The 23,350-nt window shown below is 43.2% G+C and overlaps 1 protein-coding gene across 3 annotated transcripts in view; it reads left to right on the forward strand.

The window, feature by feature from the left end:
• Window positions 1-23,350, forward strand: part of EXOC3L1 (exocyst complex component 3 like 1) — a 270,326-nt gene that overhangs the window by 82,440 nt on the left and 164,536 nt on the right. The window contains exons 1-2 of one of the 3 annotated variants that reach the window (XM_069653995.1): window positions 17,123-17,253; window positions 18,643-18,917. Coding sequence is in view for 2 of the 3 variants with exons in the window: in XM_069653979.1 (XP_069510080.1) it covers window positions 17,093-17,253 (161 nt within the window). In the remaining variant the exon portion in view is untranslated. Of the gene's footprint in view, window positions 1-17,092; window positions 17,254-18,642; window positions 18,918-23,350 lie in introns of those variants that run through there. The other 2 variants (XM_069653987.1, XM_069653979.1) reach the window with 2 other exon arrangements.

Below are 23,350 nucleotides of genomic sequence, written 5' to 3' on the forward strand. Positions count from 1 at the left end.
AAGAATTAACACTACAGCAAATGGAATCAAGATTTATATGCCAATTACAGACAGTTTACAATGGTTTGAACAAGGAACATGAAATTAATGTTTTTTTGTAGAAAATGTTTTAAATTTGACATGACGGGTTACTGCATGAATATACCATGACAGGATATTACAGTTTCTACTGAGTGGTACTCATCTCAAGTATCTATAATGATCAGATGGTGCAATGTATATAAGTAAGGGAATTAGCTTTAAACAAGAGGTTTGTATTGATATATCTGCATGGAATTTCAATTGATGAGGTGTCCATGTTGATCAATAGGCATGCATGGGGTAATCGCCATGCAGTGCTCTAAACGTAACTTATGGTTGAAGAATACCTTATTTAGTAATGACTGTTTGATAGGATTGAGTGGTCCACATTCTTAATTGGACCATAATGCTAATTTGGCGTGTATTTAGCTTTGTTATAGTGAGGAAGAATTGTCCAGTTTAGATAAACACGTGAGAGTCATAATAGTCACTTAGGGTGGGCATATGAATTGAGATAATCATATCTAACAAGTGCAAGGAGTAGAATTGAATCAGATAATTATCCTCTGCCACCAGCATGTTTCTTCAATATTGAACCCCAATCGGGATCAGCATACCCAACTGGTACCGTTGACAGAGGTTATGAAGAAAATTATAAACTGCGATAAGCAAATGCATTAATAATCAACCCCATATGATCTGAGCGATATGTGGTATCCTCAATGCACATAGGAATTTCTTTTCATAGTGATGAATACGTGATAATATACGGTTGACACATTAGTTTATCCTCATTGAATTCATGGGATTATTCTCAATATTGTGAGTTGCAGTGATTCTCTGAGCGGATGATGTCATACGTGTGATGTCATCAACAGAATATAAATAAAGAAATAATATGGTGCACACGAGCGAGAAATGCAGACACCCCGACATTCACTAATCTTAGGTAAGCATGCCAATGGACTTTTAGGATTATCAATGTGATAGAGTGAATCCAGCATTTAGTACTATTACTCAGAGGAGTCTATATTTATTTTAGGTAAATACAGACCAGGAATTCTCAATAAGAGATTTGTGACACACCAATTTGATGGCCAACAATACTCAAGGTGAAACACTATATAAATTTGAATATGGGTATTAGTAATAGAACATCATTTGGATGCACTAATATTGAGATGTATTTACTTCTCTTGTAGATTTGGACGGGATACAACGCATCAGTCCATTATAAAGGATCAGTATAAAATCAAATTTAAAGTTTGTTTAAATCCACAAATCGGTTTAAAAATAAAGATACCATTAGGTGAAATATTTTCTGTGGGTGTGTCTGGGATCATATTGTGGAATATTTTTATCCACACCAAGGCGCCACACTGCACCCCTTTGCCAATGGGGAAAGAAAACTGCCAAAAATGGAGGTGATAACCCCCATGCGCACTAAATCTGCAAAATTGCGCACCGTGCATAAACCACAAAAGAGCTGCACACCCTGCCACACACACAGGCAAAGTTGGTGTAAAAACAGGAATCACTGCTGTCATCTGTCATCTGTCACCTGTCACCTGAAACAAGGCCACAGAAGGGCAGAATCCGAAAATGCCCTTAAAAATTCAGTCATTTTCCCCAGTGAATTTTTGAAAGGAAAGTGTGCTGAAATCATGGATGTTCCACGCAGTCAGAGGAATCCAGGCCTCACTGACTGGCAGCTGAATCTGGAAATGAGCTGCCAAATCCAGTTTAAAAGTGTTTCTGTTTCCTGATTAAAATTGCACAATCTGTCTATTTTAAGCAGGTTTGTGAAGGGCTAATTCTTTTAAAATGTCCAAATCCCTTATAAACTGTGCTTGTATTTTATATGTGAACTGAAAAGACTTTAATGTATAGGAACCCAGTTTGGAGCGAATCAACTATTTAATTTTGATGTGACAGCCCAGCCTGGGAAGATTCACATTTCAGCTTAACACTCAGCTGCTACAGGAAGGCTTAATGGCTGCTAATGGTTCACGCATAATGAAAACAAAGAAAGCTTCAGACATTCGTCTCCTGGCTGACCCAAGGACAAACGAAGGCCTGGACACCCTTCCTCCTAAAGGAGGGGCGGGATGTGGAGGAGGTTTCTCAGTGATCTTCAAAGGAGTGGCATTTGCTCACTTTGGAAGTAAGAAAAAAAACCTGGCCTGGATTTTGAATATAAATTACTTGTTTTTGCCTCAGAACTTTATGACATTTAACATGAAAGCCAAAATAAGTAGACAAGTGAAAAATACAAACTTATACATCTGAACTCATGCTAGACAGTTGAAGATTTGGTAGGAATTCTTAAAACATAAGGAACCAAAGATACACTAAAACATGATTGTGGCAACACTATTAATGTTGCAAGCTTAAAATTGTATGTGCATGATCCACTGATCAGCGCCCAGAGGTGTATCAAATTAGAAATGATTAATCCAAACTGTTATGGTGAAAATTGATGAAAATCCGTAGAATGAGAAAGACAGCTCGCACAAAGATGGGGATTGAATGTGGATGTAGACAATCAAATATGAAATATATGTGTCCAATTTTATTAGGGTACATAATGTTAGAAATGTACATGTGTGCAAGAGTTATGTTTTGGTAAAAATCAAGGTGGGAGTTCCTAAATCCTGTCATAATGATTACAGCTCTGTTCAAACTGCCAACCAAGACAAAGCACATGCCTGTAGCCACTCACAGACATGGGGGTGTGTTTTGAAGTTCTGCCCATGCCATAAACTTTGCAATGTATAAGTATAGGGGTTTCTCTACACATAGGCACACTGCTTCCAGAACACACTGCTTCCAGAACCCATCTAGATTTACACACAGCGCCTTGATCCAGAACTCTTCATCTTGTAGCTGACCCCAGAACTCTTTGAAAATTCAGATTTCTTTGCAGAATCCAGATTTAGCATTGCTGAAAGCTTGCTAGCTCGACCCAATTGCAAACCTCCAGAACTTAAAAGAATAATTCTGATTCAGCTTGGCTTGCTACCATTAAGACTTGCCCGCTGAAACTTGCATCCAGTTATCTCCCGTGTCCAGTAACCAGAAGGGCCCATTCAAATCCAGTCTGAGGCGCAGTCCAGAATTGACCAGAACCGCACCGCTGATCAAATCCCTCCAGAGGTGCCTTGCTGGCGGTAGACCTGATCCACCCAATGACCAGAGCTGACGGTCCAATTTAATTATAAAGGACTGGAAGTATAACAGGAAGAACAGTAACCCATAGCATATCTGTATTGTATTATCCCAATCTCAACCCATCCCATCTTTAATTCAGAACCCTAGTATTGTTAGAATCCTTCTTGCACTGATTTTTTTCTCTCATCTGTGTTACAAAACCATAACTCCTTAGTGATTTCAAATAACTAAAGTAAATCCCAGAAGAAATTGAGGACCCATCACATGAATGATTGCTCTGGCCACGTAGCCGTGAAGGTTCATGTTTGGTCTCTTCTTTTTCATAGTCATTAATATAGTATAAAACCTATCTGTCGTTTTCCATTTTCGCGCCTATTTTGCAAAAAATGCCTCCTACTAAAACCTCCATAACTTCTTCTTTTTTAAAGATAGAAACACATTTCAACTCTCACTGATACCTAAGACCCTTAGCTACACCCACAACTAAACACCGCATTGCGGAACAGTGTATTTGACCTGTTTTTCTCAAATATTGCATAGTACAAGGTTCCTGTGAATTTGCAATTGTAGCCAAAGTTACATGTGTATTTTGCCTATTTCAAAGTGCTTCTTCAATCCCATCCTGATCTGGAGTGTGTATTGTTGTTTATATTATATTTCATGTGTGTTAGGACTTGTTTAGAGTTGCTTTCTTTAGAATTGTTCTCCATTTAAGCATTTTTGACCTTTTGCAGTATTTCACAAAGCCATTTTTCATCTGTCATTTTAAAAGAGTCCATTTCCCAAAAAGTTTTTTCTCTCTTGTTTGGGGAGGGAAGATTGCCTATAAACCTTAGACCTTGTCTTTGTTTCCTGAATACCTGCTGGTTACTCACATTGGTGTAGGATTTCTCATTTGTATTTAAACAAAACTTTGCAGGGGGAATCTTAACCTAAACGCTATCTGTGCACAAAGCAAAACTGTTCTTTTTCCTGTGTTTTCTATTTTTCATCATTATAAGTGAATTCAATTGCTTTGCTTAGTTTTTGAATTTTGTTGTCACCCTTTGGGTGATTGCTGCCTCATATATATATATATATATATATATATATATTAAACTTATGTGTGATTTGAATATTAAATAAAATAAATAAAACTTTACCTTTACAAACTAGCCTGATTCCTGGTTCGGTGTGACCTGGGGGGTATTTTGAGACAGGTGTGATATGAGTGGTATATCATTCAGAATATTGAATTTATAGACAAAAATAAATAAGGGTTTCATTGCACGCTATAATGCTAGCCGAGACCTGGGTGTTTGCTGGATTGAAATCCCTTACAATATGGACACGTCCATCTTGTGATATATAGTTGGACATTCATGTACATTTGTTTTTACAATGCAGGATTTTGAGTTTCTTATCATACAGTGCTGGACAAAGAATGTGCTTTTCTTAAGTTATGCCTGACTTTGGAAATGAGAATGTACAATCCACTTACTACTTGTCTTTGGTGAGGGAAGATAAAGCATAAATGTTATTGATCATGTATATTTTATATTATTTTGAATATGTTAGATTAAGGAACATGATCACTAACTCTTGTTTTTTCTTTTTCATAATTTCCTTCCATTGTGCCTATGTTTTGCCTCTTTTCTTGATATAGAGGATAATGCTAGAAAGATTTGTTTGTTTTTCATATGGCTTTGTACTTTTATTGCCAATTAACAGCCTTGATAAGGACCTTGAATGGTCAAAACATGTGCTGCCTTAGGCAAACGTTTATAAGGGTATGTAAAATTGTAAAGCTGAAAGAGTTTAAAAAATGTTGACAAGGCTGTAAATAGGACATAAGGAGACTGATTATGATATAGCAATTGTTCATTTCATGAATAACATTCTTTTTCGGAATAAAGTAAAATCTATATTACCTATGAATATTAATGTGATATTTTAAGTGGCATGCGCGTGGGCGCACCATGTAACATCCTATACAAACAACAATATGGCCAAAGAAAAAGCAAAATATTTATGGCACAGCCATTTTAGGGCACTAGCCAGGCTTCGTAGCCATACGCGGTATATGTGAATGTGCACACTAGAAATAATGCAAACATTGACACATTGTAATTGCTGCCACCAGCTTGTCTTTAGGCACATAAAAAAGTAACCAAAATCCCAAGTGTAAAAGACAAGGGTGATACAAAAGTATCACCACTTCATTGTAAGATGCAGTTTGTACTGTTAAAAAGTTACCAGAAAGGTAAAAAGACAAAAGGGAAATCTAGTTTCCCAGTACTGATAGTCTGAAGGACTGATCAGTTTCCCATAACAAGATGAGCAAAAGGCCAGAAGAGTGAAGCTGAAGGCTTCACTTCCCTGTAAAAAGTCAGGACAGGTTAAAAAACAAAAACAGAATGTTTGGGGTTCCATCGAATGTGGATGGAATGTTCTAAAAGAGAAATCTTTCCTAACACTCAATCATTTCCTTGGGATTCTCCAATTTGCCTGTTTTGTATCTGCACTTGGTCAGCCACTATCTAGATACCAGTTCACTACATTAACTGCCTTGGCTTGTTATCAATTTCAAGGCTTTCCATTCTGCCCCAAGTACCCTTACGGAATCCTTGTGATTAAGAAGGCCTTAGTGTATGCCCTACATCTCCCTAAATGTGCCATCATACTTTGCTGCTGCTCTGAGGTTTTACATTGTGAAAAGATCTCGGGATCCCTGTGTTACCAGCTGGTTCATAAGAGGGGAAAGATCTGATATTGCACTCTCCTGAATCAGCTTTTAGATTGTCATAAAAACTCTCCCTACTTTTTAGTATTAGGTCAAATCTTGAATGCATCTTGTGAACCAGGTCAAAGAATGGAACTCTCCCTCCACCCTGTGTCATCCAAATATGAATAAAGCAAACATTGTCTGTAATTTGAAAAGAGCAATTATCCTATAGATTACAAGCATTATTGGAAATGTGAGCTATTTCGATTAGCAATACATGCATCCCTCAGACCTGTAAAAAAGTGGCCAATATACAACTTTGGTGATAAATATGCTTGCTAATTGTTCGCCCCGTCTGTGTGTGAGACATCATCTGTGCCTGATCTATCAATTGGTACTTTTTCATTTTCTCCGGTTGATTCAGTTTTTCTTGAGGAATTGCTGAAAACCCTGAAACCAACAAACTTAACATATGATCCTATTCCTGCCTCTTTGGCTAAACAGCATGCTCCTGCTCTCAGTGTTCCGTTAACTTTTGTAATTAATTCATCTCTTGCCCAAGGTTTTGTCCCAATGGAGTTAAAGAAATCCTACATCATGCCTCTTTTGAAGAAATCTACTCTGGACCATGAAATATTGGCCACCTATTGACCTGTTGCAGGCCTTTTGTGGCCCGGTAAGATTCTGGAAAATGTGGTTACTCGACAGTTGCAGAACTTTCTTGAGGAACACAATATTCTTGATACTTTTCAGTCAGGTTTCAGGCTCAGGCATGGGACTGAGTCTGCACTGACCACAACGTGGGATGATATTTTGGGGGTTGCTGATGGGGTGATATCTGCATGCTGGTTATCCTAGACCTATCAGCAGCCTTTGATTAGGTGGATCTTGATATCTTGCTGGGGATACAGACTTCAGTGGCTCGGATCTCGAGCAAGTCCCTTAGATGGTTTGCTTCCTTTTTATCTGATCCTGTTCAATGTGTCAAGCGGGGTTCTTTTGTTTCTGATTTCCTTCCGGTTCACTGTGGGTTCCTCATTGTCTCCCATTCTCTTCATTATTTATATGCGTCCCCTGTTTGATATTTTTACACAGTTTCATTTACAATATAATTCCCATGCGGACGACACCCAGATCTATGTCCGACTTACCCAACCCAGGGAAGCTCTCAATAGAGTTGTGGTCTGTGCAGAGACATTGGATATTGGATAACAAACTTCAATTAAATCCAGCTAAAACGGAAATTGTTATCCTGGGCTCAATAAAAAGGTTAGCTGCTACTCTACCTTTTGTCCCACTTCCCTCTTTTCTTGGTGTTTCCATCCAATTGTAATCTAATTGGAAGGAACTAAGTTTTCCGGAGTTAGAGTTTAGGAACTTCAGTGTTGAGTCCAGCACAATTATGTGGGTTACATCTGGCAATCAGATTTGTCTTTTAATATGCATATTGGTCACATTGTCAAATCTATATATTTCCAACTTAAATTGTTGAAATCCATCTTTCCTTTTCTTACGGAGAAAGATCATGGCCCTGTGGTAGGAGCATTATCCAACTCAAAGCTGAACTATTGCAATGCCCTACTTTTGGGTATTCCTAAATGCCAAATTCAGCGCCTCCAAAACACTCAGAACATACGCTCTCTTGACCAACATCTGCTGGTTGTACCTTGTTGTAGATCAGTTTCTTGGAGTGACAGACAATTCTCTTCCAGAGGACCTCGGCTATGGAATGATCTACCTTTGGAACTCCATCAAATAGACTCTTACAGTAGTTTTACAAAAAGTTTAAAAACTGACTTGTTCAGCTGTTGTTGGTGTTTTTTTATAACAGCTGCGCTCAGATGCATGTTCCCTACTTGGTTCCCAGAGATATGCACTTTATAAATAATTAAATCAAATCAGTCAAATCAAATCAAAAACATTTAAAATACACACCCTTACTATGTGGAACCGTCTGCATAATGTTCAATCTAACTTCATTGTCTCTAGTTATATTCACTGCCTCAAAAGGGATACCTCCCATCTCCCAAATGTGCACCTCCCTTGGGTATGTGGGGTGTGATGAATAATGCTGCTATCCTCTGCCATTCATGGCCTTCTGTTATTGGGGGTGTGTCCTAATGACTAACAAATAAGAGTGGACACTGCTTGTGGTTGGGACAAAACGTAAGGTACCCTGAACATGTGTTTGCACTTTCAGTGGACATATAGTAAGTGATGGTCCTGGCTGTAACTGAGAGCACAGGAGGGGTGGGAGTCTACAGCCAAAGAAAGTTACCCCAAGTACTTACACAATTACACTGAACATGCTCTGTAAACTGTTAGCCACAGCTGGCATGATGTCCCCTCTCCCATCTCCTTCCCCTGAGCCCCTTGCCTAAGGAGCTACAGAGCCAACTCTTGGCATATGCGTCAGGGTCTTTGCATTGGGAAGGGCTGACGTAGCCCATATCCAGCTTCTGAAATGCCTCCTCAGGAGCACAGGCTGACTGGGCTATATCCCTGTTACCTCAGCTCTTTCTCTTTCTCTCTGTTTCTCGTTCTCTTTCTCTCTCTGTTTCTCATTCTCTTTCTCTGTTTATCTCTCCCTCTCTATTTCTCTTTCTCTCTTTCATTTTATCCCACTCTATGTTTCTCTTTCTCTGTTTCTCTTTCTCCCCTCTCACTCTCTGTTTCTTTCCCACTCTCTTTCTTTCTCTCTCTGCTTCTTTCACTCTGTTTCTCTTTCTCTTTCTCTCTTTCACACTCTGTTTCTCTTTCTCTCTTGGGGACTCTGTGTTTCTCTTTCTCTCTCTCCCACTCTGTTTCTCTTTGCAACGAAATGACCACTGCTCTGCAGGAGAAAAGGATGAGTAGTGGCTTAACTGACTACTCGGGACCTCGTCTCTAGTAAACCAGCAGTGATCTCAATCCCAATGGATAAACAGGCACAGCACTCCTTTGCCTTTTTTGGTAGCACAGGCAGAGGGCAGGCTTTATCTTCAGTAGGAGTATGAGCTGATAGCAGCAACTCAAACAGTTTCAATACATTGAATCTAAAATATAAGAATGCCCAATCAAGGATCGATATAATATAGGGACTTTAATCAAACAATCACATTTAAACAACCAATTAAAAGCATTAAAAACCCACCCTGCTACAGGATTCACAGACCTTTATGATAAACAACACTCTCTAAATACAGGCAGGGGTGTTCAGGCAAAAAATGTCTGCACCAGTGGCAATGTTCAAGATTATACCTTAAGAAGGTAAAGAAAGGATGCTTACAAGTCACCATGGACCTTTAAAGGTGGCCCAGAGCCACTTCAAATACCTTAGTTCCTGTCTTTGGGGCTCAACAGCGTCGAGCCAGGCTTTTCAGCACCAAACCAGGAGTCTGGACTCTTTTGGCACCGAGCCATGGGAGAGTCGAGGTGCAGCGGTGACAGGTCCCAATGATGCAGTGCTGTTAGGCAGCAGCGCCAGCTTGAGGGTCGAAAATGCTGGAAATGGCAGGCAGTGTCAGGTAATTGGCACTGTAACACTCGTGGCCTCGGGGATGGAGAAGTTGAGATTTGCCTTCAGCTGGATCGGCATGGCACTGCAGCAGCATCAGCATGGAGCTTGATGGGGTTGGTGACCAGGCGGTGGTGTCACGTTGGGGGATGCTAGAAGACTCAGCGGGTACCAGATTCAGAGACGGGAGTGCTTTGGCATCAAGCAAACCTGGATGGGCAGAGGTGGCCCAGCTTCGAGGTCAAGAATGATTCCTGCAGTTCACTTGTAGCAGCGTGGATGACATTGAAGGTGCCAAAACTAGCCCTGAGGCAGTTTGGCGATGCAGGGAGAGCCAGTAGCCACTTCTTTGGGTCTGTGGTTGCTGGGAGACCCAGTCCAGGGTTTCTACGGACAAGGAGAGTCCCTACTTCAGCACTTCTACTCCAGGAGGTTTACTGGCATCAACCGAGGATCCTTCATCTCCATTAAGCAAGATCCTGGCTCCAGTGCACAGGCATCAGAAAGAACTTGATCCACAGCACTATCACAACCACTTATCCCTGGGGATCGTTAGGGAGCCGAGCATCCTCTTCCTTGGATGCCATCGGTTAGGGAGAATTCTCATTTCTGTGCTAATTCCCTTCAACCTTAGAGACCCCCAGCTCTTTTGCTGGACTTTAGACATTTTGATTTTTATCCTGGAGAGAGTGAGACCCTTTTCTCACTCTCTCATATATTTTTGATCTGATTTGGACTGTGTTTCTTTGTATTTGGAGTCTGACAAACTCCATAAGCATCACCTTTTGTATGGTGTCACACAGTACCTTCAGTGCAGTACCACAGAGAATTCCCTTGGATTTCTCTTAAGGTTTAACTACCAACTCTTCAATGAAATACTGTTCCCAAGAGTAGTAAAGTGAAATTGACTTTACTTACCTGTTTTTCCTATGTAGGTCCAGTACATCCCTTCTTATGTGGAAGTACTGGGGGGGTTACTTAGTAGCCCCTTTTCCTACTTATGTAACATTTTTTATGTTACCCTCATGACTTTTTATGGCTGTTGGCAGTGGTTTAATTTTTCTACCATTGTGCGTGCTTACCGCAGGCTGAATCCTCAGCTGCAGTAATTCACCACGGGTGCCCATTTTGTCAAAATGGCCCCGGTCTTCTTTTTTCGCAAATTTCTTGCTTGTGAAGTCTTTTTTGGGTTTTATTCTGTGCACCAATCTAGGTTTAACCCTTTAGTTAATTTTGTCTTTGGCGGACATCAGTGCTGAAACCCGCCTCTGGCTCCAGTGTGTCTGGCAAGGCAGGAAGCGAGGGAGGTGCCCAAAACACCCTGTCCTTGGTCTCCTTGGTTGCCAGAATGCATCCAATGCTGATTGACTGGCTGTCCTTCTAGGACAGCCACCCTGCTGTGTAAGTGACAGTTAGGCTATGCATGAATGGGAGAAACCTGCATAAAAGGAGAAGTCTCTTGAACAGCGGGTAGAGTCGACCACTGGATGAAACATCCGATGAAGGAAACTGGAAGAGAAGCTTGCTGCACCCTCCTGGACCGTTGAACTGTCCGGTGAAGCCCTGCTGCAGTGCCGAACCTCCAATTTCATATCGACTAGAGATGCCCAGAACAGACGACTTCTTCCCTTGGGTTGGTGGGACCAACTAACCCCAAGACGAACTTTGCTGGAAAACCTCTCCCTGCTGGCTGTACTTCTTTGCTGCTGCTGGAACCGAATGCCAGGGGTCAGGAAACCCAGAATCGAGTGCATCGTCATTAAGCTCGACCCAAATTCCAGGAAGATCCTGAGGACCCTCCTGAAGCAGGATGAGTCAATCCTGACCCACCTCACCAGAGTGCTGGACCCCAGAAGTAAGGTAAGCCCATCAAGTGTCCAAGAACCACAGTGGTGCTATTGAACGGTAGCTGAAACTGCAAAGTGCTGCTGAATTGGAAAGAGCCTGTAGCCACCACTGACCGTCAAACTGCAGTGCACGAGTCCTCCAGACGTCCTCCCTCCTGTCCTTATGACTGAGGCCCAGGAACCCAGGATCTGCAGGACTGCAACCAGAACAGAAGCCAGCTGGATCCTTTTCTTCCAACCTAAGGTACTGTCTTGACTAAGGGGTAATGATCTCTTATGTCTGTAGCTTGCTTGTTCTCACTGGAGACTTGCAGTAACTGCTTTTTGCAGAGTTGATTTCAGCTCTGCCCTTCACAAGCCTCACAGATTGTGGCCCAACAGTGATTCTTTTACTACAAAATCTCTAGAAACTTTGTGCAAGACTTTGTGCTATCTAAAGAAGTGCCTCAGCTCCACAGACATTGTTCAAATTGACTTTGGCTGTCCTGGCTCCCTGCGGACATTTCTGACCCATTGACTTTGGTTCTAACTGTCCTTCGTAGGTAGTACATAAGTGTAACTTGTATTGCTGGGAAATATCTAATCTAGACTTCATTGGGAGATTGAAAAGTATTCACATGCTCTGAGTATCTGTTAAACTTTCCTTCCCTGACCTTTTCCTTTTTCACAACCTCAGAATGTATTAAGTACCAAAAAAGTGATGTATAAATGCCAATACTGCCTAGTAATTGAAGTCACCCTAGGGTGTAGGAAATGTAGTGACAGCATCTCTAATGAGTTCCAGCTTGCTTATTCTAAATCTGACAAAGTGGTATGAAGTGTATTTTGATTGTTGCATATTGCCCTTTTAAAAAAAGGCTTATTTAAAACTGACCGTTGAGTGTAAGTGTTATTTGGATACTTGTGAATCTCAGTGTTACCTATCTACAGCTCACATTTACCCCTCTTTGAAATACGTCTGGCTGCTCAGTCACTCTACCAACTTGTGTAGTACAGACCTATACCAATAGGTTACCAAGAGGAAAAGGTTGGTGTAGTCTACCACAGGATTACTGCATCCAATCTTGCCGAACACCATCTGTCTTCACGTCTCTGGCAGAGGACTTTGGAATTGTCTGTACTCTCAACAGAGGTCCAGTGAATCCTTCTTATTGTCATGAGTGTCCACAGCTGAATCAAAGAATGATGGGGTGCCTCTCTCCCTATAATGGCAAAATTCATAGGAGATTGGTACAAAGAAAGCCTCCTGCAAGAAGTTAAATCCCTGATGTTTTAACAGGTGACACTTGCCTTCTTACATGATACCCAAAGTGGTCTGTTCTATAGGGAATGGGGTGAGGCAGTGGGGGCCAGATGTTTTAGAGAGCCAAACTGAAATCAATATGGTGTAACCCCTGTTCAAGCGACCTCTCCCTTCTAGCTATACGTACTCCATCCCCTTCCCATGTCTGTTAACTTCAAAGCAAATCTTGTGGTCGGAGCCCGGGCTGGGGCTTTGTTCTGTCAGTGCTGCCTTTGAGATATCAGTTCCTAGGAGACCTCCTAAACCGTATTCCTGGACCCTTGGAGCAAGTTATTGCCCTTCATGTAGGAGGAGCGAAAGGTAGCAGCCTGGATATTGTGTCACATGGCTATAGTAGAAACACCCAGGCCAAACACTGGTACACATCGGCCCTGTCATAGCCACACTCCTACTCACAGAGCTGACTGTAGTGTGATGTCAAATTGCTGTGACTGTATAGTTAGGTGCTCTTAGTAGTCACCATGTCCAAACCAGGCATGGCTTATATTTAAAGATGTGCATGCCACCAGAATGACTAAGGCATACAATTGTTAAATTTGAAATTAGGTGCAGAAGATTAAAAAGCCACCTCTGCCTGCAGGAACTTCATGCACATCTGACCTTTCAACCTGCCCTGTGCCCCTGCAGTGCTGGTTCTGAGAGCACCATGAGGCTGTCTCAGTGAAGGCACATGGATGAACTATAATTTGGCATCCAACATTTGTCAAAGGGAGGTCTGATTAGCAGACCTCCCTTTCAGAAACCGAATAACCTGAATCATTTTATATTAATAAACATAAAAGAGCTCAGACTATTCTGCCCTTAACAAATCGCCATTCTCTCTCTCTTGTCAAACTCAACTGTTTTATATCCTTTCTTACTTCGACCATCCTGACCTTCACTCCAACCGATCACACTTGTATGTCACCTCAGCGGCATTCCAAACATTCATCAGTCAAATGCAATGTTATTCGATAAAGGAGTGCCCTTCAGTCAGGATGGGAAAGCAACTCCAGCCATGGGCCTTCCCTTACACTGTACAGCCACAAAGGTATCTGTGTTACATGTGACAGCGATATCGTACCACACCTGACCGACTTAGCACTTGCTGACAAAGTAATTGGTAGCCCAACCCTGAATCCACACCACCCTGAAAACTAGCAAAGAGCCCCTTCATCCTTTGTTTTTGTCAATCATGAGCTGTAAAACTTTATCTATAAAACCATTGTCAGCCTTGCAGTCATTCTCAACCCCATGTGTATTTGTATCCCTGCCTATACCGCTCTTCAAGCACTGCAAGATCCGCCTCACACAATAGGGAGCTGGACATTTTCTGATGCTGAACACCCTCTAGTCTACCTTCAGGTCTTGGGAGTTGAGCGTGCTGTGTAAATGGGTGATGTACAGGAGCACTGAAGAGGTGTTTTAAGGTGTTTTGGTGAGATGAACGAACCCAGTATTCCCACCAATTACAGGCCTATCACCACGGTCCCATTCTTATTGAAAGTCTTGGAGAGGTTAGCATATATACAGATTCAGAAGTATCTAGAAATCAACAATCTTCTCAGCACAAGACAATCTGGTTTCCGAACTAAGCACGGGACGGAAACAGCCTTATTAGATCTTAAAACTCAAATTGAGGACCTAAATTGCAATGGTAAAATGGCCTTATTATTACTCCTCGATTTATCGGCAGCATTAGATTTGGTCAACCATCAAATCCTCTGTCGTCACTTGAAATCAGCGGCCCACTTCTCTGATAAAGCCACCAAATGGATCAGTTCCTTCCTGGATAACAGACAGATGAGGGTATTCTCGCCTACTGCTTCGGCAGAGCCTACACTGGTGCCTTGCGGGGTGCCTCAAGGTTCTTGCATCTCACCAACGCTCTATAGCGTTTTCACTAAACCTCTGTTCGATTGTCAGAATTCTCCTTCATAAACTTGACCCCGTAATGTAGAAGAATAATTCTTCCAACTAATGTATCCCTCTGGATGTATGAATAAACATACAGAGAAATCAATTAATTGAAAGACTGGATTCCCTCGACACCTGGTGGCTGTAAAGAGAGACACATAAGATTAATATCTTGAATCAAGACCATAGAATGAACATACAAGATAAATAATAACACTAACTTGTGAGTCTGGTGACAAAACCACGATATAGGAATGGGAATCTAGTCAGTAGTCTTGAAAAACTCCTGTAACACAAATGAAGACAGAATAATTGGATATGGTAATACTGTATGTGATACAGAATGAGTAAAGGCAAATGACAAAAGACGAAAGAAAAGGTATGATGGAGTAACAATTCACGAGGACCTAGAACATTTTGAGTTAGTGGGTTTCTCCAGATACTGTACACTAACCTGTGTTACTGTATAAAAAACCCACCCGAACCAGAACTAAGGAATAGAAGACAAAATCACCCAGTAAACGTACCAGAGTAGTTCTATGAAAAACTCCTACGTCGCAGCAGAGGCTGCGTCCGCCCCCTACGTTTCAGTTAATGCTGTCTGATTCCCGCGCAGCAGCTGAGCCTGAAAACAACTCTCACATTGCAGCGGATGCTGATAGAATCCCGCGGGGCAGCTGAGGTTGGGAAACTACTCCCACGTCGCATCGGATGCTGACTGAATCCCGCGGAGCAGCAGAGGCTGAAAAACAACTCCCACATTGCAGCAGAGGCTGATCAGATCCTGCGGGGCAGCGGAGGCTGAAAAACTACCCCCACATTGCAGCAGATGCTGACTATGTTCGCAGTATGAAGGTACATAAATCAACAAGAAAAATAGAACTAAGTGGAAGATTAACAAAAGGTCAATGTTTCAGTATGGGTGCCAAAATACAAAGGGTCAGGCAATGAGCAAGTCAAAAAACAGTCCAAGGTAAAAAACACAGGCGGGCGGCGTCAAGACCAAGGAGCAGGCAAAAGACAATCCAGGGACGTAAGCCGAATTCTAATAACCAGGAAGTTCAGGGTACCAAGACAGGCAAGGAATATCCAAAAAGCAAGTCAATAAACGTTTAGCCAGAAATACGAAGGAATACGAAAAAACCACAACACAGAAAAGCTCAATCAGAAGCACTGAATCCTGGACAAGCCGGAGCTAAAATAGAGCAGGTCATGTGACTAGCGTTCACTTCCTGGACACCGGCTCCCTCCCCTTGACAATGGCTTCCAAAGTTTCCAAGGTAACCTCCAACCCCTACTGTAGGGAAAAAGCCGAATCATTTGGTGTTTTTGGCCGTTCTTCCGATCTAGATAAATTTTACCAGGGTATTTGGCAATCCGTGAGTTTCTTGAATACTGTCTCGAGTACCATGGCATGGCATTGATGTACTTGATTATCTGGGTGTCACCTATACTAACTACCATGATGACACCCAGATACTCATTCCCATCACAGGTGACTACATAGTGGACTCAAAAGCCCTGAACGACATCTATCAAGTCATCCAAGCCTGGATGGCCCAGCATGAGCTCTGTCTCAAAGATGACAAGACAGAGCTCCTCATCCTGGGCTCCCAACACTGACTGAACAGACTTGACCCCTCCTTCAAAACCTTCAACATTGACGTCAACTCCATTAAAGTCTCCCCTGACACCAAAACATAAGGAATCTCATTGACTCCACCTTCTCACTTAACAGACAAACTAGCGCTGTTGTCTCGGCATCCGCTTACACATGTAAGCTTATCACAGCATGTCGCCCCTTCCTAACCACACAGAGCTGCACTATTTTGGCCAGGACATTGGTTATGTCCAAACTTGACTACTGTAATGCCTTATTTCTAGGGACTAACCAGCGTAACCTTAACAAACTCCAGGTTACCCAAGATAACGCCATTAGAGCTGCCCTCAACATAGCCAGATCCTCACACATCTCCGAAACAAGGAGAAGTCTACACTGGCTCTCATTAACACAAATAATTTCTCTGAAATCTCTTACCCTCACACACAAATGTCTTAACGATCAGGCCCCCATCTATCTTGCCTTCCGCTTCTCTCATTACTCACCTATCCGGCTACTCAGATCGGCACAAGCACACTGCCTGACCATCCCTAGATACAAACTGCAGAAAGCTGGGGGTGCAAGCTTCCCAGTCCTCGCCTCCAAATTATGGAACTCGATTCCATTAACTATCAGATCCGAACACTCTCCGTCCCTATTCAAACAAAAAACCAAACATTGGTTATCTACTACACAAGCCTAACTCCTTTCAACACCTCCAACTTAGGACCTTTCAGCTCGCTACCTACCTAGCGATTGTATTTAAGCTTCATGCTAACTGTAGATATTGCTGCATATTATATTGTATACTATGTATAATGCTACTGTATATATAGCGCTCTCCTTACATTGTTAACTTACTTTTATTGTATTTCCTGTACACTGTGCTTTTGTTCCTGCTAACTGTAACTATTACTGTGTTGTACCTTTATTGTGCTAAAATATGCACCTGGATGCCCTTGGGCCTGGTGCGCTATACAAATAAATAAAATACAAATACAAATACAAATACGTAGGATGCACCCCTTGCTGACTTCTTCGTGCTTGTTCACAGGTGATGAGTGGCCCGAGCTGGAGAAAGCAGAGAAACTGGCACGCGGAGCAGCGTTAAAATGGGCATCCGGAATGTTTTACCGACCAGACCAGTTAGAGGGACTCAGCCATTACCGGAAGAGGGAGGTGCAGCGCAATAATTCCATCCAGTCTAGGTTGAAGGTAGGTGCTGAGAAGACGGGAGTTTCCCGCTTAATTTTTATTGCGGGGGAAGTTGGGTGCAAAAGGAAAGCGCAACCCCAGGGGTTCGTTTTCATCCATTGCTACCTCAAGGTGGGGCGAAGTGGGAAATATGTTCCCTAGCTGTCAAGTCCATTCATTTCAAGCAGGTGGTGGGGAAAGTCCAGCAGAGGCCATTACATTCATTGTTCAGTGATGCTAGGCTCAGAAAGGGCAAAGGAAGGTCACTGAGATGCCAGAACATTCATTCAGGTTGATGGTGGGTGCAGTGGAGGAATAAGTGTCTCAGGGGTTTACTGCACCAATTCCAAAATGAAGATCAGACCACAGGGCAAGTAACGGTGAGGTTTTGTGCACAAGGTTTGTGATAGGCTAGAGCAAATACCACAGGGAACATGCAAGCCATTGCTGACTGAAGGTTGGTGCACTGGGGTACTTACAGCCTTCCATATGCCAAGATGTAAAGTAAGCGCAGCTGGGTCATATCCTTGCATTCCCATATGAAGGCAATTGCAGTGGGGAAATAAGGTCCTGAAAAGTCATATTACTCATTCCTGAGTGACGGTTGTTGTTGGTTGAGGGAATGAGAGAGGGTAAGGGACAAAAAGTGGGTACAAAGGGAGGAGTTCAGTAAATACCCCTGGCACATTTCTACCATGTTTGATGCCTGGCTACTGTTAAGGTAAATGTCTCGAGGATGCTGCGTACCTGTTTGTCTGGTTGTAGATCTTGGATTGGCTGCCAAACTGACTGCTGAAACACTGGTGAAGTGATGACGCAGAGAACCGGCCCGACTCCAACCCAGGAATGAAACCGGGTTGAAGGTGAACCAGCTCCCAATGTCACGATGCGCTCTCCCCCGATGCGCCCTCCCCTGATCCAAGCACTGGCAGGGGAAGCGTTGATGTATACGTAGTCCAAAAGTAGATGTTGTTGGATCTGGTATGCCGTAAGACAGGAAATTGGGGTCGCCTTTGAACCGCAATCCTCAAGGCAGAAAAGTGATGTAGCCAGGTGTAGCAGAAGATCCAGGGTCCACCGGGCAGAGCAAAGGGCAGGCGAGGTAAGGAACCAGACAGAGGCACTGAGGCAAGGAAGCCTGAACACTAAGACAAGAATCAAGTACCCAGGCAGAGGAAGGCGACCACCCAAGGCAGCTAAAGAGCCAGAAGAGGGAGAAGGAACAGGAGGGAGCCCCAACCCCCCAAGGAACTGGAAGGGGAAAATGGGCCACCAGGGAACAGGAGCACAAGGCAGGGAACAAGGACAGGAGCAGGACCAGGGCTGACAGGAACAACTGGAGCGAAGACACGATCAGGTAACCAACCGCGTTGAGATGCGACTAACAGACTGATTTTTCTCCTTTTATAGGACAACCAGCACCTGGGAGGCTTGTAACGCAAGCCGTGTCGTTCCCAGGTGCTGGTGTCCCCAGAACGAGGCTTGGAGAGCAAGCTCCTGCCACTCCGAGGGCCCAGTGGACAGCGCATGCGTGGGGGGCAGAACGCGGTCGGCCGCGCATGCACAGGAGAGCGTGACCATGAAACCCGGAAGCACCCGGGTAAGCGGGACCTCAGGCGTGAAAGCGCGGGTAGACCCGCCAGGATGGAACAAGCCGGGAAGGGATGGAGGACCCCGGTCTCTGAGTAAGTGGCGTGACAGATACAGGTACAGAAAGGTAGACAGTACCTCAGAGGTCCACCAAATGAGAGGGAGGTCCCACAAGGGTCCACTGAATTCATTACTGGTTTAAGTTGTGTGCATTGGGGGTTGGGCCAGCATCCCAGTGGGGCAGAAGCTAGCAAGATATGCATCCTCCCACAATACCTTGACCTTTATGAAACGTGAAGAGGCTTGTAGGGGAGGCCATGTGCAAAGAACAAAACACCAGGCTCAAGTGGTGACGTTTTCTAGGATTTTATTTAAACACAAAGAAAAGGAAATCACAGTGTAATCACAAAGCAAACACAACTCTATTACACTGGGTTGTATATTGTGATCCATTGCAGTGGCATTGCTGGTTCCCAAACCCGCGGTGAAAGATCCCAAAGAGTTGATCAGGTGTAGTGGAAGTGTATTGAGTACCGCAACGTCTAGACCATGGTCCCAAACGCGCGGGATTGGAAAGGGAGAGATCACGTGTGCAGAATATTTGACAAGCAGAGCAACCAGCGGTATTCAGTACATTTATTCCCAGTACGGGGACCATTTTAGCTCCACTCCCTTCTTTGTGACATTCACTCCTGAGTGGAAGTGCCTCCCCATGACGCCTACAACTTAATAATGGACTCGGTCATCCCTATTTACATGTTCATTTTCTATGAATACATGCGACAACCGCCTTTTTGTTGCATTTTCATTTAGCGCTGCAATTCCTAGCGGTGCAAAACAACAGTGAGCAGTGCCTAAATCATGCTTCTAAAATGTGTATTTGGCTCACTTATGCACCAATCCTTTTTTTAAAAAAAATATATTGAATAAAGTACCCCCTTACCTTATGTTAAAAGGATAATGCAAGTCACCAAAGAGTTCCGTGAGGAACGAGGCCGAGTTCCTTCATAAGGTCACGTGACTTGCAAAATCCGTTTTACATATGGTGGGGGTATTTTATTCCTTCTAATACATGGCCACACACTGTCATCCCTTTCATTACATTGCCTCTTGCTTTAGCTAATGTAAGAGATTTTCCATTTGCTGATCCATATAATCAATGTTGAATTTGGACTTAAAAAAGATAATATGCAGCTTTGAATGTGTTGCAGAAAAAAAGGTTAGACATTTTGATAAAAAGCATTGAAAAAACGTTTCCTTTCGTATTTTAAAATAAGTAATAGCATGCAGCTTCCTGCTCACACGTGCAAAACCTCAGCAGCATGCAAATTAAACATTCTACCATACATAGTTCCTTGGCAAATAATCGCTGCCTGCAAAGGGTCACATAAAACGAACAAGCAAGGAATTTGAAAAGCTTGTAATGGCTTTGGTTAACTGCTGCAGTGGCAGCTGGAATTCTGCGCTTTGCTGGCTCAAGCCTCATGCCGGATGCGTGAGAACTGATTACAGAGCAGTTGTGATGTCATTTTGTTAATACAGGCCCATTGTGGTGTCACCTAGCCTGTAAATTATTTCCAGGCTTGTATATGGATATTGGAGGCCGCCCTGTATTGTAGGCCATCACTGCTATGGTTCGCTGTGAAGCAAAAGGAAATAGAATAGGTTAGGATCTATAGATCGAGGTAATCAAGTGCACAAATGAGACACATCATAAACAACCCTGGTCTTTCCATTGCTCTCTTTCTACCCTCAGTATTAATGTGTTCTGACGCGAGTAGACGCTCTTAACTACTCCAAGCAGTAATCCATCAAGATCCCACTGCTCTCGAACATTAGTGCATTAAGGCATTAAAATGCAGAAAAAGATCCTTCCTTTCCTTATTTACCCTCCATGCCCCCGTCTGGCTGTCTTCAGTGGTATTTGCTGACGAAGCCCCAACTTTTGCAGAAGGGGAGCGAAATAAATAACCTTCAAAATGCTGAGCGGAGGCAAAGCTCTGCTATGCACGTAGGAGTCCTTATTAATTCTCTCCCATCCACTGCCCGCTCTTGTTCCATCGACTGGGCATTGGGACGTGGCATTCTGCTTGGACATAGTGCATTTCATGGTTTGTTTAATCTCGCCTCAGCCAACACAGGACTTCGTTGCATTGGACAAGCACGCAACCTACAATGGAACAGACAAAAAAGGAAAACAAGTCACAAATGAAAAGACCCTATCAATGGCAAGACAAACCTCAACAGGGTCTTGACAATTTGACCTGGAAAAACTAGGCACACACATTGTCTGTCGTCTTGCTCCCAAGGCGAGCACGTTGCCCCTGTTGCAGAAGTTTCAATCCCAAAACATTGTGCTGCAGGAAGGAAAACCATTAGGCTGCAGCCACACATGGTAATACTAGTTTAGCACCTTCGGTGTCCATTGATGACTCACTGGGCACTTAATACAGAGAACTGGAATAAAGACTCTGAAACAGGGGATGGAGACCCGAAGGAAGGCTACAAAGGGGGCAACAACTGCCCCGAGCCCAGCAACCTGGCTTAAAGCCCACAGGAGTGCAGCACCTTCCCCAAAGACGGGGAGGCAAACACAAAGGCAAAGGGGTCATCACATTCTACCCAAACAAAAATAGGTATTCCAGCCCAAATGAGCCAGCGAGGAAAACCTGTGTCAACCCCTTTCGGCTGAAAACATCTATGTGATTTCTCCACAGACCCATTTCACCCATGCCCATTTCCAGGGTCTGCTTTGGCACTGTAGGGAGTGATAGTTCTGCCCATTTACTCAATTTTTGCTCCATAAAGCAGTGGAATTACCACTTGGTAACTGCCAAACTTGTAATTTGGCAGTGTGGGAAAAGTAACGGAATTACTGCCACTTTTTCTCACTACGCCAACCTTTTAACGACGGCCAGCAGAAAAATGTCAGCATACTTAAAGTTCATGCTGACCTTTAAGGGCGATCTGTTGACACCCAACATTTCCAAGCACTTACAAGAGATTTGGGCCTCATTATGACTCTGGCGGTAGCTGTGCCGGGAAAAATGGCACGGCTGCTGGCAGTCATTTTTTTACCGGCACCCGGCAATGGGGACTTACCAGGCATTGCAGCCCTGGCAGTTCCGGTAATTCCCCATTGCCGGGTGCCAGAAAATATTATACACATTCCCATTCGAGTCCCATTGGACTCAATGGGAATGGGGAGGACGGTAGCACCGGCACCATTCATGAATGGTGCCGGTGCTACCGTCAAGGTCTGCGAGCGGTGACAGTTCCGCCGGCCAGGACAGACCTGGTGGGCTAAAAGGCACCCGCTCGCAGAACTTGGAGTATGCCGGTCCAGTAACAACGGTGCCGGTAGCTCACCGGCACCGTTGTTACTGGACCGGCATACCTATAATGAGGCTCATTATATGCAGGAATATGAGGATGGGGAAACTTCCAGTGCCTCTGTTGATCCAGACTCAGGTCAAATAATATGGAAAGAAAGGCTTTCCAGGAGGCCATGCAAAACCTTAACAAACATATGAAGGAAAAAACAATAACGAAGGTAAGAAGACCCTTTATCCCGATCCCATGACAATTCCATACCAAATTCCCAGGTTCCAAGACCCTATTCCTTAGAAGGCAAATGAGGCAGACACAGAATCACGATAAGAAGAGGAAGTCTCAATGGATGACCAGCAAAGTGCATGGTAGAATTCCATTATGGACTCACCAAAGGAAAAACAGCAGCCTATCTTTTGTTTACAAAATAACAACCAACTTACTTTGCTGTCCTAAGGAGAGCGGCCAGCCAGTTCAGCATGCAGCGACAGGTTTTGGACCGGAATGTTTAAATTATGGCACTACGTATGTCACAGGAAGCAAATTTGAGTGGGCACCACGGGGATTTCACGTCTTTCTGGTGTTAACAGAAGTCTCTACCGAGATTAATCTTTATTAGAAGGTTGAATCCTGTATACAGGAGCTGGCTGAATAAGACCTGGAGACACCCAGGCCCAAAATTACAACAAGGAGCAAAGATTAGGTGAAGACCCAACCATACAGCCGCTCTCTGGAGTCCCAAATTGGGTTCTATAGTAGTTGTAGTTCTGCTCAATGTGAATCCTTTAGTTCAAATTCTTAATGAAATATGAAAGTCAAATGGTGGTTTTCCGTCAAGTGAAAAATATTTATTTTATACAAAGAGGTGGCAAATAGCCACCAGAATATTCTTCATGAGGAAGAAATTGCCATTAATCATTCTATCCGTAGACTTCTATTGTGCCAATGCATTTCGGAATATAACATCCTTCATCGGGGCAAGTCTAAAAGGTGATTTTCAAATGCAATCATATCAACCATTTCGTAGTTATTACAAAATTAAACAAATTTCCATATTTTGAACAACACAAATATATCAACATTAACAGTCATCATCCAAATAATTGAAAAAGTAAAACAACACATACCGGGCCACGTAATGAGCCGGAACAGAAGGTAGATCCAAAAAAAATAAATAAGAAAAACAAATCAATATGCA

The sequence above is a fragment of the Ambystoma mexicanum genome, chromosome 1p (genome assembly GCF_040938575.1).
Source record: "Ambystoma mexicanum isolate Mex_15411 chromosome 1p, UKY_AmexF1_1, whole genome shotgun sequence".
NCBI classification, from domain to species: domain Eukaryota; kingdom Metazoa; phylum Chordata; class Amphibia; order Caudata; family Ambystomatidae; genus Ambystoma; species Ambystoma mexicanum.